Source organism: Aulonocara stuartgranti (genome assembly GCF_965226115.1).
Source record: "Aulonocara stuartgranti genome assembly, chromosome: 6".
NCBI lineage: Eukaryota > Metazoa > Chordata > Actinopteri > Cichliformes > Cichlidae > Aulonocara > Aulonocara stuartgranti.
This window is the reverse complement of record NC_138944.1, coordinates 35,272,320-35,288,280: the sequence shown is the minus strand read 5'-3', so window position 1 is coordinate 35,288,280 and position 15,961 is coordinate 35,272,320. Positions and strand designations below refer to the sequence as shown.

Sequence of the window (15,961 nt, the reverse complement as noted above, 5' to 3'; positions counted from 1 at the left end):
TTACTGTTCTCTCCTCAACTGTTGCTGCTTGGTTGGTGATTGATTTTCTGAACCTGTTTTTCTTTGTCCTCTCCTAAAGTCATTCAAAACACGCAGACCAGAAAAAGAATTCAGTGAAAAATTCACCAACACACAGACCAAACTGTGAAAACATTGTATCAACTTAGAATTTAAGATGTCAATATGTGATGCAGTGCTTATCCAACCTTTAGTCTAATCCAAAGTCTAGTCCATCCATGGTCTCAAACCAGCTAATTTATCTCTCTTTCTCCTCTTAAACCAACTTCCCTCTGATTGGTTGCTCCTTGCTAAAAGTGTCTAAATAGCAGGTTTATAGGGCAGCTGTGTGTTAGTCTAACATAATTATATTTAGCATATTTCTATCCCAGTGAGATCACAAAGAGCTATAGAACTTTTATGCCTTTGTTTTTCCTACTCATAGTGATTACTTGTTCAGTGTGTGTATTTTGACTGTGCATGCTGCCTGCTCTTTAGTCTGGTTTTGCACTCTGTAGTACCAGGTTTGTCCTGAATTATTTATATTCTTTTTACATGCATTGTACAATAATCCATTATATTCTATATCATTACATATTTGGAGTGTTGCTATCCTGTGAAGACAAAACACCCCAAAAAAGTAAATAAATTTAAAAATAACTTAAGTCCTTGATTAACGCTTTGGGGTCTAAGTTATTTTGAATTAATTAATTATTTTATTTTTATTTTTTGCTAAATATAATGAAAAATATCTCTGCTGATTTTAAAGGCTTGAGGACCGTCGAACTTGGGTAACTGGCGCTGTCTGTCTATTAAGTGGATTCAAGATACTTTTGAAAAAATGATGGTTAACCTTGAGACAGTCTGCCCACCAAACAATGCTTGGTGCAGTCTTGACCTGTTGAACTGGTTGGTAAGTTAGGACTTGACTATGTCCTAACTTGTGGGCATCAATATATTTTGTACTTGTAAATCAGTTTTGTAACCTCGCAAACCAAAATATCTGAAAGTGTTATGTTTCTGCATCCATAAATGAGAATTTGTTTGCGTGTAAAAATGATTTGTGTCTTTTTATAAAGCAAAAAACCTACGTGTAAAACTCTTCTTTCCCTCACTTGCGTGTGAGTTTCAACTTGCAAGTATAAATTTTGACCAGATACTTCTTCCTTTCAGCTGATTGGCCAGCACTGGTCCCGGGCCACCCATGACTTTGTGTTGAAGCAACACTAAAGTAATAATGGTATTTCTGACCATTGGTATATCAAGTCTTCATAATTTGAACAGCTACCGAAAGTTAAGGGACCAAGCTTATAAGATATAAACACCCAGCACGCCCCTGCGGGCGGTTTATCCTTCAAGCTCGGGTCCTCTACCAGAGGCCTGGGAGCTTGAGGGTCCTGCGCAGTATCTTAGCTGTTCCCAGGACTGCGCTCTTCTGGACAGAGATCTCCGATGTTGTTCCTGGGATCTGCTGGAGCCACTCGCCTAGCTTGGGAGTCACCGCACCTAGTGCTCCGATTACCACGGGGACCACCGTTACCTTCACCCTCCACATCCTCTCGAGCTCTTCTCTGAGCCCTTGGTATTTCTCCAGCTTCTCGTGTTCCTTCTTCCTGATATTGCTGTCATTCGGAACCGCTACATCGATCACTACGGCCATCTTCTTCTGTTTGTCTACCACCACTATGTCCGGTTGGTTAGCCACGACCATTTTGTCCGTCTGTATCTGGAAGTCCCACAGGATCTTAGCTCGGTCATTCTCCACCACCCTTGGGGGCATCTCCCATTTTGACCTCGGGACTTCCAGGTTATACTCGGCACAGATGTTCCTGTACACTATGCCGGCCACTTGGTTATGGCGTTCCATGTATGCCTTGCCTGCTAGCATCTTGCACCCTGCTGTTATGTGCTGGATTGTCTCTGGGGCATCTTTACACAGCCTGCACCTGGGGTCTTGCCTGGTGTGATAGACCCCAGCCTCTATGGATCTTGTGCTCAGAGCTTGTTCTTGTGCTGCCATGATTAGTGCCTCTGTGCTGTCTTTCAGTCCAGCTTTGTCCAGCCACTGGTAGGATTTCTGGATATCAGCCACCTCCTCTATCTGCCGGTGGTACATACCGTGTAGGGGCCTGTCCTTCCATGATGGTTCCTCGTCTCCCTCCTCTTTCTTGGGTTTCTGCTGCCTGAGGTATTCACTGAGCACTCGGTCAGTTGGGGCCATCTTCCGAATATATATATATATATATATATATATATATATATATATATATATATATATATATATATATATATATATATATATACACATATACACATATACATACTATGGAATGCCCTTTAGGAAAATATTATATATATATATTCCAACCAAAGTCTGAATATATAGAATGAAACTTGAATATATAGGATGATCTTTTGAATATATAGAATGAAACTTGAATATATAGAATGATCTTCTGAATATATAGAATGAAACTTGAATATATGGAATGATCTTTTGAATATATAGAATGAAACTTGAATATATAGAATGTATGAACCTCATTTTTAGAGATGATGTGTTTCTGAATTCTCTGCCTTTACAAAATGGCATCAGCTGAACAATTTCAGTACTTTTTAGAGCTTGACAACTGTTTTGCGACAGCTGTTCAAATTGCAAATTTCCATAGTCCACTAGTTGTATCCTGTGGTTGTACAGTGTTCGAACATTTACTGACAACATTTGAGATATGGCCATCCAACTAAACCCCAAGTCTCGCATATCAGTCAGCTCAGTAGCTGGTATGTTGTACCTAAAAGAGTTAGAAACAAAAGAAGAAATATGTTAACTTCTTTCTTATTTCTTGCATTCATTATCTTGTTTGCCATCTCTTGACTCTTTCAAGTGCCATACACATTATGAATGAATTTGTTTCCATTTTTATCACTTACCTTGACCTTCCTCTTTGAGATGTAGAATGATATAATGAGCCCATAACATGTGCTTCAGCTTCTGCTCGAAGTGTTAGCTCAGTTGACATCTCCATCATTGATTGATAAATTCCCTCAAGAAGTGTGCATAATCTTCTCCCAGAAACATTTTGTTGAACATTATTCATGAGCACTAGAAATGTTGCAATAATGAAAACGTGTTCTTCAAGGTGATGTAGTATAAATTCAAATTATTTCTACCATTTGCAATTTGAACAGCTGTCGCAAAACAGTTGTCAAGCTCTAAAAAGTACTGAAATAGTTCAGCTGATGCCATTTTGTAAAGGCAGAGAATTCAGAAACACATCATCTCTAAAAATGAGGTTCATACATTCTATATACAGTATTCAAGTTTCATTCTATATATTCAAGTTTCATTCTATATTTTCAAGTTTCATTCTATATTTTCAAAAGATTATTCTATATATTCAAGCTTCATTCTATATATTCAAAAGATCATTCTATATATTCAAAAGATCATTCTATATATTCAAAAGATCATTCTATATATTCAAGTTTCATTCTATTTATTCAAGCTTCATTCTATATTTTCAAAAGATCATTCTATATATTCAAAAGATCATTCTATATATTCAAGTTTCATTCTATTTATTCAAGCTTCATTCTATATTTTCAAAAGATCATTCTATATATTCAAAAGATCATTCTATATATTCAAAAGATCATTCTATATATTCAAGTTTCATTCTATTTATTCAAGCTTCATTCTATATTTTCAAAAGATCATTCTATATATTCAAAAGATCATTCTATATATTCAAGTTTCATTCTATTCATTCAAGCTTCATTCTATATTTTCAAAAGATCATTCTATATATTCAAGTTTCATTCTATATTTTCAAAAGATCATTCTATATATTCAAAAGATCATTCTATATATTCAAGTTTCATTCTATATTTTCAAAAGATCATTCTATATTTTCAAAAGATCATTCTATATATTCAAGCTTCATTCTATATATTCAAAAGATCATTCTATATATTCAAGCTTCATTCTATATATTCAAGTTTCATTCTATATATTCAAGTTTCATTCTATATATTCAAAAGATCATTCTATATATTCAAGTTTCATTCTATATATTCAAGTTTCATTCTATATATTCAAAAGATCATACTATATATTCAGACTTTGGTTGGAATATATATATAATATTTTCCTAAAGGGCATTCCATATTAAAATATTATATATATATTCCAACCAAAGTCTGAATGTATATATATATATATATACATATACATATATATACATATATGTATATGTATATATATATATATATATATGTATATGTATATAGGGCAGGGATAGCTCAGTAGGTAGAGTGGTTGCCCCATGATCGGAAGGTCGGGGGTTCGATTCCCCTTAACAGCTACCCTGAGGTACCCCTGAGCAAGGTACCGTCCCTACACACTGCTCCCCGGGTGCCCAATGGCTGCCCACTGCTTCACTGAGTGAATGGGTTAAATGCAGAGAGCAATTTCCCCACGGGGCTCAATAATGTACACACTTCTTATCTTATATATATATGTGTGTGTGTGTGTGTGTGTGTGATATTTGTATATGTATAAAACACACAAGTTTTTTTCTGATCTTAGAGCAGTTAAAGCTAAGACAAGCTAGTGGCACGCTAGACAGAATGTAGTAGCAAGTTACTCAAAAAATTAATAAATAAATATATATTTAACCCTTGTGTGGTGTTCGTATTTTTGTTACTCAGCCAGTGTTCATGGGTCTGGTGGACCCACTAGAGTTTTGGCTTTCCAAATTAACACTATGAAACAATTTTACGTTAAATTACTCAACAGATGTTTACTTCATCCCAATTACAAGACATATGAACAGCAAACATGGTTAATTTTTTCCCTTTACCTTTGTTAGATCACATTTATGAATTAATGTACTTCTCGTTTTTCTTTTATATAAAATGTTATAAATAAATCAGTTATAATCAAGTGGAGTGAGTGGAAAGACACAACACATTTACACGTGAAAAAATAATTAATTGTTTAATTTTTCTTTTGAAAAAAACTGAACACGGGTCTCACAGACCCGAACACCATACAAGGGTTAAAAGACATTAATTTTAAACAGCTGGTTAGCTCTTGGAGTCTGCCTAGTTCTAGCCGTTGTTACAGGGTGTTCATATTCACAGAGTCAGAAACGTCTTGGTGACCTGACATCATTAATTCTGTTTGTCAGATACAAAACTCTAATTAAAGCTCAGCTCTCATGGACAGTAATTAAAAACAATGAGAGCCCTGTTTGAAGAAGAAAAGAAGGTGGGAAACAAGGCTGTCACTCCCTTTGTTTTCTTGTTAAAATAAAACTGATGGCATGAATATCATGCAAGCAGTGAGGAGGGGAGGCGATAGCGCACAAAAGGTGTCAGGTTATGTTTTGGTGATGAAGTATATTCATTTGTATTTCTAGCTGAAAGGCAGGAGAGATAAGCAGGCTTAAAAACAAAGCAGACAGGAGAAAAAGCTGGGCAGAAAAGAGACAGGAAGTCAGATAACAGCAAATTTGGTTATAGGCAGAGATGGAGGGAGAGACACGAGACTAAACCGGACGATAAGACAGAATGGACTAGTGTGGTCATGATCATTACAGCATTATAAATTAAAACTACTGTGGAAGTTGTTGTTACGGGGCTCTGCAGTAAACAACTAGCTTTCAAGTGGATCCTGACTGACTAGACTTTCATGTTTTTCAGCACAGTAAATATCACGTCAGGCTACCAGTCATGTTGTATCAGATATGATGTGAATATGAGTTCCCAACGGGAGAAAAACAGCCTTACGGTAATCACAAGCATGACACACTCAGTTTTTTTTTAATTATTAAAAATTATTTTTCTAGCTTCTGAAATCTTCTTAAACTGCAGAATTGAGCCAGAGGCTTTGTCGGTCCATTCCATTAAAACCTAAGAGGAAAAAAAAAAGATCAGTATTGTGTCACTACATCGTATTGCCAGCCTTGGAGATGTTTTCAAAGAGCGAAGAGGGAAGCAGTTCAGGAACGGGATGAAAGAAGAAGGATGAGAATCTGTGTCAGTTTCAGCATGGCATGATGATCAATGTCCAAATCGTTGTTTGATGAATGATTCACTTTAGTTGCATCTTTTCATCGGGAAATGCAATGAAGTAAGGCTCACATACACACAAGTACAATCACTGAAATCAGGCACATCAAAGTCCAATCCATAACAGATGATTAATGAATGACTTTCATAATTACACTGTTGATGGGGATAACTAGCTGTTGTTTCGCAGCGGTTAAGTTGTACATTTCTTTTTTTTTTGTTTCCTTTTGTGTGTTTCATGCACTCATGAGGATGACAGCAAGTCTGGGTCAAACGCAGGTTAAAGGCCTCTGGTGGAGGAATTGAAATGCCAATATCAATTTCACAGAATAATGTGAAGGGAAGCCTTTTCCCTGTGAGGCTAACTAAGATGTGCAAAGAGACAGATGATGAGAAAGAAAAGGAGGGAAGAACAGATTATCACAAACGGGCACTTGAACAGAAGCACCCAAATCTCTCTTCTGTTTCTCCTGGTTTACACTGTGTAAGTGCTTCACTTCCTTGAGACACATCAGATTCGCTTCATCTACTTGAGACAACCTAAAAACATAAATAAATATAAGTTTTTTTAAAAAGGACAAAGGGAAGTGTATTTGGAATTGAGCAAGTCTATTTCACAGTTGTTGTCACTATCAATTAGCTGTCATTCATGTTTTGGCTAGATAACTTTCCCCTGGGAGGAAATCAAAACTTTGAAAAATAATTAAAAGAGTTGCTGCTGTTTTGATGAGATACATAATATTTTACGCTGGATTAGAGCCTCTCTGGTTAATCCCCAGAGAAAGGTAACTGGCTAAATGTCAGCTAGCATCCTGTTAAAACATGCAAATTACATCATCCCTTCTCTGTTTTCCACTTAGCCCATCTTTCTGTTTTTACCCCTGTAAAACCTCAGCTATTAAATTGTCATTGTTTCATCATATACCTTAGAGTTAAACTAATAGAACTGCAGCTGCGAGCTGGTGAGCCTTGTAAACAATGACAAAAACACATTAGACAACCGGCGTCGCTTTCATATTCTTGGCGATTTACATTTTTATTAGTCCATCATGATGTCTAAATGGAAGAACTTGCAGCTTCTTGTACTGTAGCGCTGTTCATGACTATGAGTAATTACAGAGCGTAAAAAGTCTGGTTTCATTTGAAAAGTAATACTATATTTCTCTGGGCTTTATTAAGACTTAATGGAGTAATCATGGCAGTTAATGGATTTATTACTGTGGTGCATTACCTTGAAAAGATTGGGTAACATGGGTATTAGAGTCATACTTTAAAAAAAATGTATTCCTATACTTTAATAAGACCTGCACTCAGTTAATTCCAAACCATCTGGGGATATATGAACTGCATTAGAATTTTCTGCCTACTCTTAATCATTCTGTCATAAACGCTGTTAATTTTCCCTCTCCCTTCTTGTCTCCTCCTGTCTATGTTGTACAGGCATTCTACCTTTCGTCTGAGATCGAGCACGTCCTCGTTGGTGCTATCGAGTCATACGGTTTTACGGGGCCATGAGTAGCTGCTGGGTTGACAGTCTCCAAAACCCTTTGACATGGAACACCTAAAATGGGGACAGGACTTGCTGCCATGCTGCAACCTCAGCTCTAATTGTTGAGAAGGAAGCCTTTACATTAACTGCTCTGTCTATTTAAACTTGCCTCCCGATTTGCATCGGTTCCAGCGTTGAACTTGAACTGCTGCTCTATCCATCCTTTCCCCGACCCCCCTACCCTTCTACTGAGGTGGCACTCAGACATCCAAACCATGGCCAGCAGACTGTCCCCTCTCTCTCCAACCCTGTGTCTCTCGCTCCTGCTCCCTGCACTGTTGCTCCTCCACCTGTCTGGCACAGTGAAAGGGGATTGCTGGCTGATAGAGGGGGAAAAAGGTTACGTTTGGCTTGCTATCTGCAGTCAGAACCAGCCTCCATATGAGACCATCCCCCAGCACATCAACAGCACGGTCAGTATGACTATCTGCAGGCCAGTTGTGCTCTATCACTATAGCAACCTCTGCTGAACCTGTGCCTCCATGATGATGTTGACTAGAAAACAGTGATTCTAATGTTCTTACACTCAGTGTAATGGTCATTGTAAACTATGTGAATGTGAAGGCTGTTTTATGTCTGTTCCCTAAATATAGTTGGTATTGTAATGTACTCAAATGTATGATGTCACTGACATCTTATAATGAAAGCAACATATATTTTAGTTGGCGTAACACTGCACAATTGCCAGTGTAAGTGATTAAAACGAGACAACGTAATATGAAGATATTTTACCTAACTGAGATAGCATAAAGACCTACATAATCTAGATGTTTCAGAAGCAGTGTACAAGAGCTTACAAATGCGCTGTGATTACTGGGGAATGCGACGTGTAACTGGGGAAATTTCTCATTAAGCAAAAACGTAGGTTCCAATATGCTTCTGTCTTTTTAGGTCTTCCCCTTATAACAGAAAAAGTAAAGTGAACTGTTGTCTTGTCTCTCTTAGGTGCATGACCTGAGGCTGAATGAGAATAAACTTAAGGCCGTGCTCTTTACCTCCATGTACCGCTTTACAAACCTTACTGACCTCAATCTAACCAAGAATGAAATCAGCTACATTGAAGATGGCGCCTTTGCTGGACAGGCCAACCTACAGGTCTGAAGCCAAAAGTGAAACTGCTTTTACTGTCTCTCTTTTTTTAAACTTTATTTCTTCACCTGTACATAAGGAAATAATAGACGTTCCTTAAGACTTCCGGAAAGTTCTCTTATATTCCTGCAAAAGTGGATGAAAAATGAGTAAAGTCTTTAACCTCCTAGGACCTGGCGTCCACATATGTGGACATCACATTTTGGGTTATTTAGACCAAAATACTCAATTTTGCTCTACAAGGGCCTGATATCCACTTACGAGGACATTATACTGCAACTGCTCTATCGAAATTTTAAATAAATATCCTCATATGTGGCTCTCATTTTTCTTAAAAAAAAAAAATTAGGTAAAAAAAGAAAAAACTGGTAATTCTTTGTTTTTACATTCATCAGGTCCCAATATCCCCAAATATCAAAGAGAAATTAAAAATGCATGACGTGGAAGAGTTCAGGTCTTAGGAGGTTAAATATGAATCCCATTTAGACCATGCTAAATGTAAGTGTTAACAGCAAATGAATCTGTGAATTTCTTGTGTATATCATTTCAGATGTTTGTCCGGTTGAATCACTCATGTCTTAACACTTGGTTAGATAATGCAGCAAAATGTTCCCAAATTGTTTCAGCTTAAACTGTGTTCTGACATCCTCTACAGAAAAGCAACAACCAATTAATGAAAATGTGGTGAACAACTGAGCATATTTTTTAACAGCCGATTGTCTCCTTGACCCAGGTTCTTCAACTGGGCTACAACAAACTAACCAACCTGACTGAGGGCATGTTGAGAGGTCTGGGTCGAATGCAGTGCCTCTTCTTGCAACACAACCTCATTGAGGTCATTGCCACCAATGCCTTCTGGGAGTGTCCCAACCTCAACAGCCTAGACTTATCTTCCAACAAGTTGGCCCGTCTTGACCCATCTACTTTAACGGTTCTCAGCAGACTGACAGTATGTGAACTAGGTGGAAACCCGTTCCACTGTGGCTGCGAGCTTTACAGTTTTCTCACTTGGCTGGATGAGTTTAACAATGTCACCCGCACCTATGACCGTCTCCAGTGTGAAACACCTCCAGAAATGACTGGCTATCCACTCTTGAGTCCCGGGTATGGAAATGGAAGAAATGCTCGAAACATATTATTATCAATGTGTCGTGATGGTGTGATAATTCCAGGGATGACCTCTCAGATGCCAGATCAAGATGGCTCAGGGATGGGTTTGGACCAAGATCAAGGTGTGTACCATCAGCCAACCACCTCATCCACTGCTGACCCTATCTATAACCCTCAAATTTCTATGAAGCTTCAAACAGTTGCTCCGTACACAGCTTCACTAATAGTCAAGATCCCACATCCCTACAGTAAGATGTATGTTCTCTCCCGGTATAACAACACTTCTCTTGAAGAGGACATATCCCTCAAGTCAAGCAAAGCCACCATAACTTTGAAGGGGCTGAAACCACAGTCCAATTACACCTGTTGTGTGGCTTCTGTAAGGAAGTCTCAAAAGTACAACCACACCTGCATGTCTTTTACCACACGAGCTACTGGACCACTGGACCACCAAACGAATCCTTCAACAACAACCCACTACATCATGACCATCCTGGGATGTCTGTTTGGCATGGTCATTGTTCTTGGATTTGTCTATTACTGTCTGAGGCGCCGACGCATCCAGGAAGAGAAGGAAAAAGCAATTAGTGTGAAGAAAACAATTTTGGAAATGAGGTATGAGACAGTGCATGTTTGTTAATCAAAGTTTTGGGGATCACAATAGAATCTTCTGTCATGCATCTTTGGATGTTGTAGCCAAAAACTGACATGACTATGTCCTGTGGGTGTAATTGACTTCTTTGGAACAATTTATTATTTCATTATCTCTTCATTAGTTGTTTTGCTGCAGTGCATTTCTTTTTGAATTTATGAAAGACCTCATTTATTCTAACTGCAAGCAATGGCTTAAAAAAATCAGTCATACTCTTTATCGAGTCTTTAGGTCATTTTTATAATTCTTTAAGCTTTAATTAAAAAAGCAAGGATTTTGTCATCTTAGGCCATCACTGAAGGGAAACCAGTTTTTAGAAAAGGTACGCAATATGGAAACAGAGTATTGTTTGTTTAAAAGTAAATCTGACCTTTTTTTTTAGGTATGGCCCAGAAGCAGCTGCAGCTGTAGTCAATGACCCAAATGCCATGCAGCGTCTTCAGGAGCAGGCTCACCACCAGCATCACCATTTAGGCGGTGCAGGAGCCAAGCTGCCCCAATCTGCCTCCTCTAGCACAGGCATGCTTCACGGTTCAGCCAACACCAGTTCTTCCCGCCTCTCCACCTTGCCACAGGTGGAAAAAATGGCCACTGCCTTCTCTGAGGCTATGGGTGGCAAGGGTAACTACATGGATATAAGGACAACGGGAATGGCAGGGGAAGGCAGGGAGGCAGTGATGGCAGCTGGAGGAGCAGGGCCAGGAGGGGAAGTAGTTGTGGATATGCGAGGTGGGGCTGAGAATGGGACAGAGGCTGGGGAGGATTCAGATGATGACGGTCGTGGCTCAGCATCAGAGATCTCCACCATTGCTAAGGAGGTCGATAAGGTGAACCAGATTATCAACAACTGCATTGATGCCCTGAAGCTGGATGCCTCAGCTAATGCTGTGACCACAGCTGACAATACCAGTTCTGTGTCCTCCCAGCCTCCTTGCATAGCATCGCTCCCGCGCAACCTTCTCCCCCTCTCTCCAGGTCACCCTGGAGATCAGATCATGGCTTCCTCTCCAAAGGTGCACCCTAAGCCTCACCTTCAACCTCATCCACAACCTCATCCTCAGCCAATTCCTCAACCACATCCTCAGCCACATCCTCAGTCCCATTCTCAGCCCCATTCTCAGCCTCATCCACAGCTCCATCAACAGCCTCACCCGCCTTCAATGGCCCCAGTGCCCCTGGTCATGCCCTTATCTGAGCGGCCTGGTATCAGCGGGGGTGGATTTCTCTCCCCTCCTTACCGTGATCCACCCCCAGCCAATGCAGTGCGGCCCCTTCAGAGGCAACTGAGCGCAGACACTGCTGTGGTTAAGAACCGCTGTGGTCCCCCTTCTGCAGGCTCTGCCAAGAACACAAGAGTGTATAGTGTAGACATCCCTGAGCAGCGCAGTGATCCTCCCAAGTACCCAGGAGAAAAGGGTAGCCCCGTGGGTTGTGTTGGAGCGGGAGGAAGTGGAGGAGGTGGTGGAATAGGAGGCTGTAACGGAAATGGAATGGGAAATATTAATGGCGGAGGCCTGAGCTTAAATGGGGGAGGAATGGGATGTAATAGTGGGAATGGAGGTGGCGCTGTAAGCTCTGGACAGCAGCAACAGCAGCACTTGGAAGTTCAGCCAGACTATCATAGCTCTGAGCACCGCCACTCCTTTCCTGCACTCTACTATGAGGGTGGCAATGAATCGCCTTCACCATCCCAAAAGGCTTCGTTTCTCAAGCCACTTGGGCGCACCAAGAGGGATGCCACATCCACCTACTCCCAGCTCTCACCTTCTCGTCACCACAACTACAACTCTGGCTACTCTTCCAGTCCAGAGTACTCATCTGAGAGCACACTGCGAATCTGGGAGCGATTCCGACCTTACAAGAAAAGCCCTAGAGAGGAAGCATCCTATATAGCAGCAGGGCATGCTCTGCGCAAGAAGGTGCAGTTTGCCAAGGACGAGGACCTTCATGATATTTTGGACTACTGGAAAGGTGTTTCCGCCCAGCAGAAGCTGTGAGCTGGGGAGCAAAGCTTATGTCCTAAGGGAGATTGTGGAATGAATGCCAACAGCAGACTACTGAAGAGGAACATATTAAGGTAGCAAGACAGATAATGTTTCCTCAGAGGTGTCTAGCGACACAGGTCATTCAGGCGCCTGTTCAAGAATTAAAGAGGTATTCTCCTGGTGATTTTTAAAAATTGATTTTGTGAAAATCCATTGACATTTTCAGAGGCTATTTCCAAGGTTCTCCTCTGTCTTCACCTCAACACGAATGATTTTTAACGAGAATCCTGCCTCACCCTGGGCACTTTGGTCCTTTCAGGCTTCACAGACCTGTTGACTAATCACTAATGATCAAAGGCGAGGTGATGACAAGCAAACGTCTTCTACCTCACTGCTGGCAAACTGGAGCTCAGCTATCTCCCCAGAAACAGCACCCATCATGACTTAAGCGCCATCTGTTTTTTCTCTAATCCCATCAAGCCGTTATTCACAAAACAATCATTCCATGGCACGGCAGTACCTGCTGTCCTATAGAAACATCATTTAGGATGGTAATGAGGAAGCAGGGTGAAGAATTAGGTGTGTTTTGTTTTAGAAAAGCCTGAATCTCCCTCTTTAGGGAAGACATTAAATGATACTTATCAGGTTAATTGTTCTTCCTGGCGATTAGCCGGTGTGAGAATAGTTCAGGAACGCTTTGTGTTGCGCACACTCATTGATTTGAAGCACCTACAAACAGATGTTCAGTAGTGTATGGACATGCACGTACAGTTTCTGCATGCTTGAGTGATTACTTGTGTGTGAAAGAGTAAAGTTCTGGTTGTCGGTGAGTCGTTTATTATTCTCAAGCTCACCCAAGGTAGCAAAGCCTGTACAGCTAATATATGGATAACAACAAAGTCAGGAAGTTATGAGTGAATGTGAGTGAGTACATAACTGTGTATTGTCTGTTGAGATAGCATGAAGACCCACAGGCATTTTTGTCCCATAGTCCATTTCTTATTTACAGTTGTAGCATATTTCTTTTCATAAGGGAAGTTATGAGATGAAAAATTTACATTTCAGTAGTCCAAGTCTTGCAGAAATTACTTTAGGTTGAGTTATGCAGGTTTACAGGACAGCCATTAGCTCCTATATTAAAGAAAATGGTAATCATGTTTAGGAATAGAGGCAAACTAAGAATAAGTAAGGGTTTACTGTAGCAGCATCTCATTTTTAACAATTTCCCCATTATGCAGACAGACTTCAGTGTATTGTCAGTTGCCTTTGAATCAACTGAATGCAAGGAACCCTAAAAACAAAAAAGTGAAATGCTTCCACTACTACACGTTAAGATGAAATGAATAATACGCAGGGTGAAGACCCTAGGGATGTACTCTGACGCTACACTATATATGACCACCTTGTGCTCTGGGTGGAAGCTGGTAGCTCGCTAGACCTGGACCAAAGTGCCCTTGGGAGGTATGACTTTACAGGTTTCCATTATAATCTTTTCCATTGTGGTCAGCAAAGTATAAAGAAAACAAAGGAAAGTTACAGCCTTGGTTTATTTAGGATTAGGGTTTAAAACTATGGTTAATACAATGAAAATGGATTAGAGGAGCAAGGCTTGGGACTGTTGTGGACTAAACAAGAGACCTTGAGCATTTTTATTTAATTTTCTGCCCAAATTCCTATTACAAGCTATAAATTCTTAAAATGCAAATATAACTCATTTCCCTCTGTTTTTCTGCCAACTCTGTCCAACTTAATGGGATAAATTAATGACTAATTTTTGAAGGCTGATGTTGTATCATCATCTGAGGTCAGAAGGCTCTGCTGATATTATTAACTCTGCAGGATTCAGAGCTTGACTGAAATTAATAACGGATAGCCTTGTTTCGCTGTCTGTCTACCCATTTTTTATTTATATAATGTCTCATCATTTTGCATTTCCCTCCATTTTTTGCAGGCAGGAATGATAGTCAGACACTGGCGTGAAAAACAAAAAGTCATTCACCTTCACTTGTGCAGGTGAAGGTGAAATTAGGCTATAACCTTCTGGGCTATGTTCTTTCTGCTTTGAGTATGATTGGTCTGGATTGGCCTGTTTGCAAGGCATGCAAGTAATGCATTCTTATTTGATTTTCCACAGGATTTAATCTGATGTTATTGTTTTGATAGGCCTTGAATCAAGCCACCATTGACAGTGTGAGTTTGATGGGGCATTTATTTACTCTTTCACCTATAAAATGTACGTCTAAAGAATAGGCAGAGTCGCAAAGGTCAGCGCAAATGACCCCAAATCTGCTGTGAGAAATAGAAATGATCATGTTTAAAAGCAGTTGGGACATGTCATTTTATTAGATTTTTTAACACTGCACTTTGTTCTGCATAAATTGTCCCATCCAAATATGTTATAATTTGCCACCCTTTGTCACTAAAAGAAATGTCTGATTGTAATATATTTAATTTGTCTGAATGAAAATCACCTTCACTTCCACTGCAGCAGTGTGATGGCACAATCTCTCAAAACCTGGACCAAAAAAACCAAAACAAAGACAAGTCAGAGAATGTTTTTGCTTTTGATATTCTATTATTTTGAGTAATAACTGGCATTTCTATGTCATCTGTGGCAGTCAGTGCAATAGACCCACTGGTGTTTGCAATGGGATGTCAGCAGAATGTCATTACTTTATCATTAGATCAATAGAACCTAATTTGGGCGAGTGGTAGCGCATAAAAAATCCACAGTGTGAATTCCCTTGGGCACTCAGTTGGACCGTGTCCATTTTTTATAAAGTGCCTAGTGTTCTATTTTTGCCTTTTGTTCAAGTTTTACTGGCAGCTCCCCTATTTGTAACGTACAAAAGGAATCACCAATCAATTAGTTTTAAATTAGTACCACAGGCTATGCAGGGGTAGAAGCTTTTTAAAAAAATAATGGCTTAACTTGGAAGAAGAAGGGGAATCGAGCTGAGGTTACCCTCACGTACCCCGAAGGCATTTCTTTAGATGTAAGGAATAACATTAGCTCAGTTATTCATGGAATTATTCATAGTTTCCAATTTGCCATACGTCACACCATTACCAAGACCATCACTCACTTTTGTCCACCAGTCCAGTGTTTATTTAAATCTATAAAATTACTCTTTAACCAAGCTGTTCTCCAAGCAGACTTTTTCCTCTGCCCCGGAGAGGAGTTCATACATGGTGACCAAGCTTTGCTCTTCTTTACTTCCACTGGTTGATACTGACAAATGTACAGATTCTATAACCTGGGATTTGATAGAGTGCATCTTCTTTCCAGTCTGTGTACTTAACCATGGTCATGTATGAAATCGTAGGCCTTCAGAAGTTAAAGGTAACAGGGAACAATTGAGAAAGCACAGCTTGTGGCAGTCTCACAAGTCAAACTACCTTTACCCAGAGGAGAGGAATTCAAGAGTACAATTAAACTGGTAATCAGGCATTGTGTATGCTCTGAACAAAAATAATTCGCTAGGCTTCTTTTTTTTTGTGCCA

At 39.8% G+C, this 15,961-nt stretch overlaps 1 protein-coding gene across 1 annotated transcript; it reads left to right on the top strand.

Annotated features, from left to right (window-relative positions):
- Positions 1–7,836: 7,836 nt before the first annotated feature.
- LOC309709301 (protein phosphatase 1 regulatory subunit 29-like) lies at positions 7,837–12,535 on the top strand (the record flags this gene model as incomplete). Its single annotated transcript, XM_082537857.1, has 4 exons — positions 7,837–8,034; positions 8,567–8,716; positions 9,444–10,435; positions 10,855–12,535. The coding sequence occupies 4 exons, from the start codon at positions 7,837–7,839 to the stop codon at positions 12,467–12,469; spliced, it is 2,955 nt and encodes a 984-aa protein (XP_082393983.1). The 3' UTR covers positions 12,470–12,535.
- Positions 12,536–15,961: the final 3,426 nt, after the last annotated feature.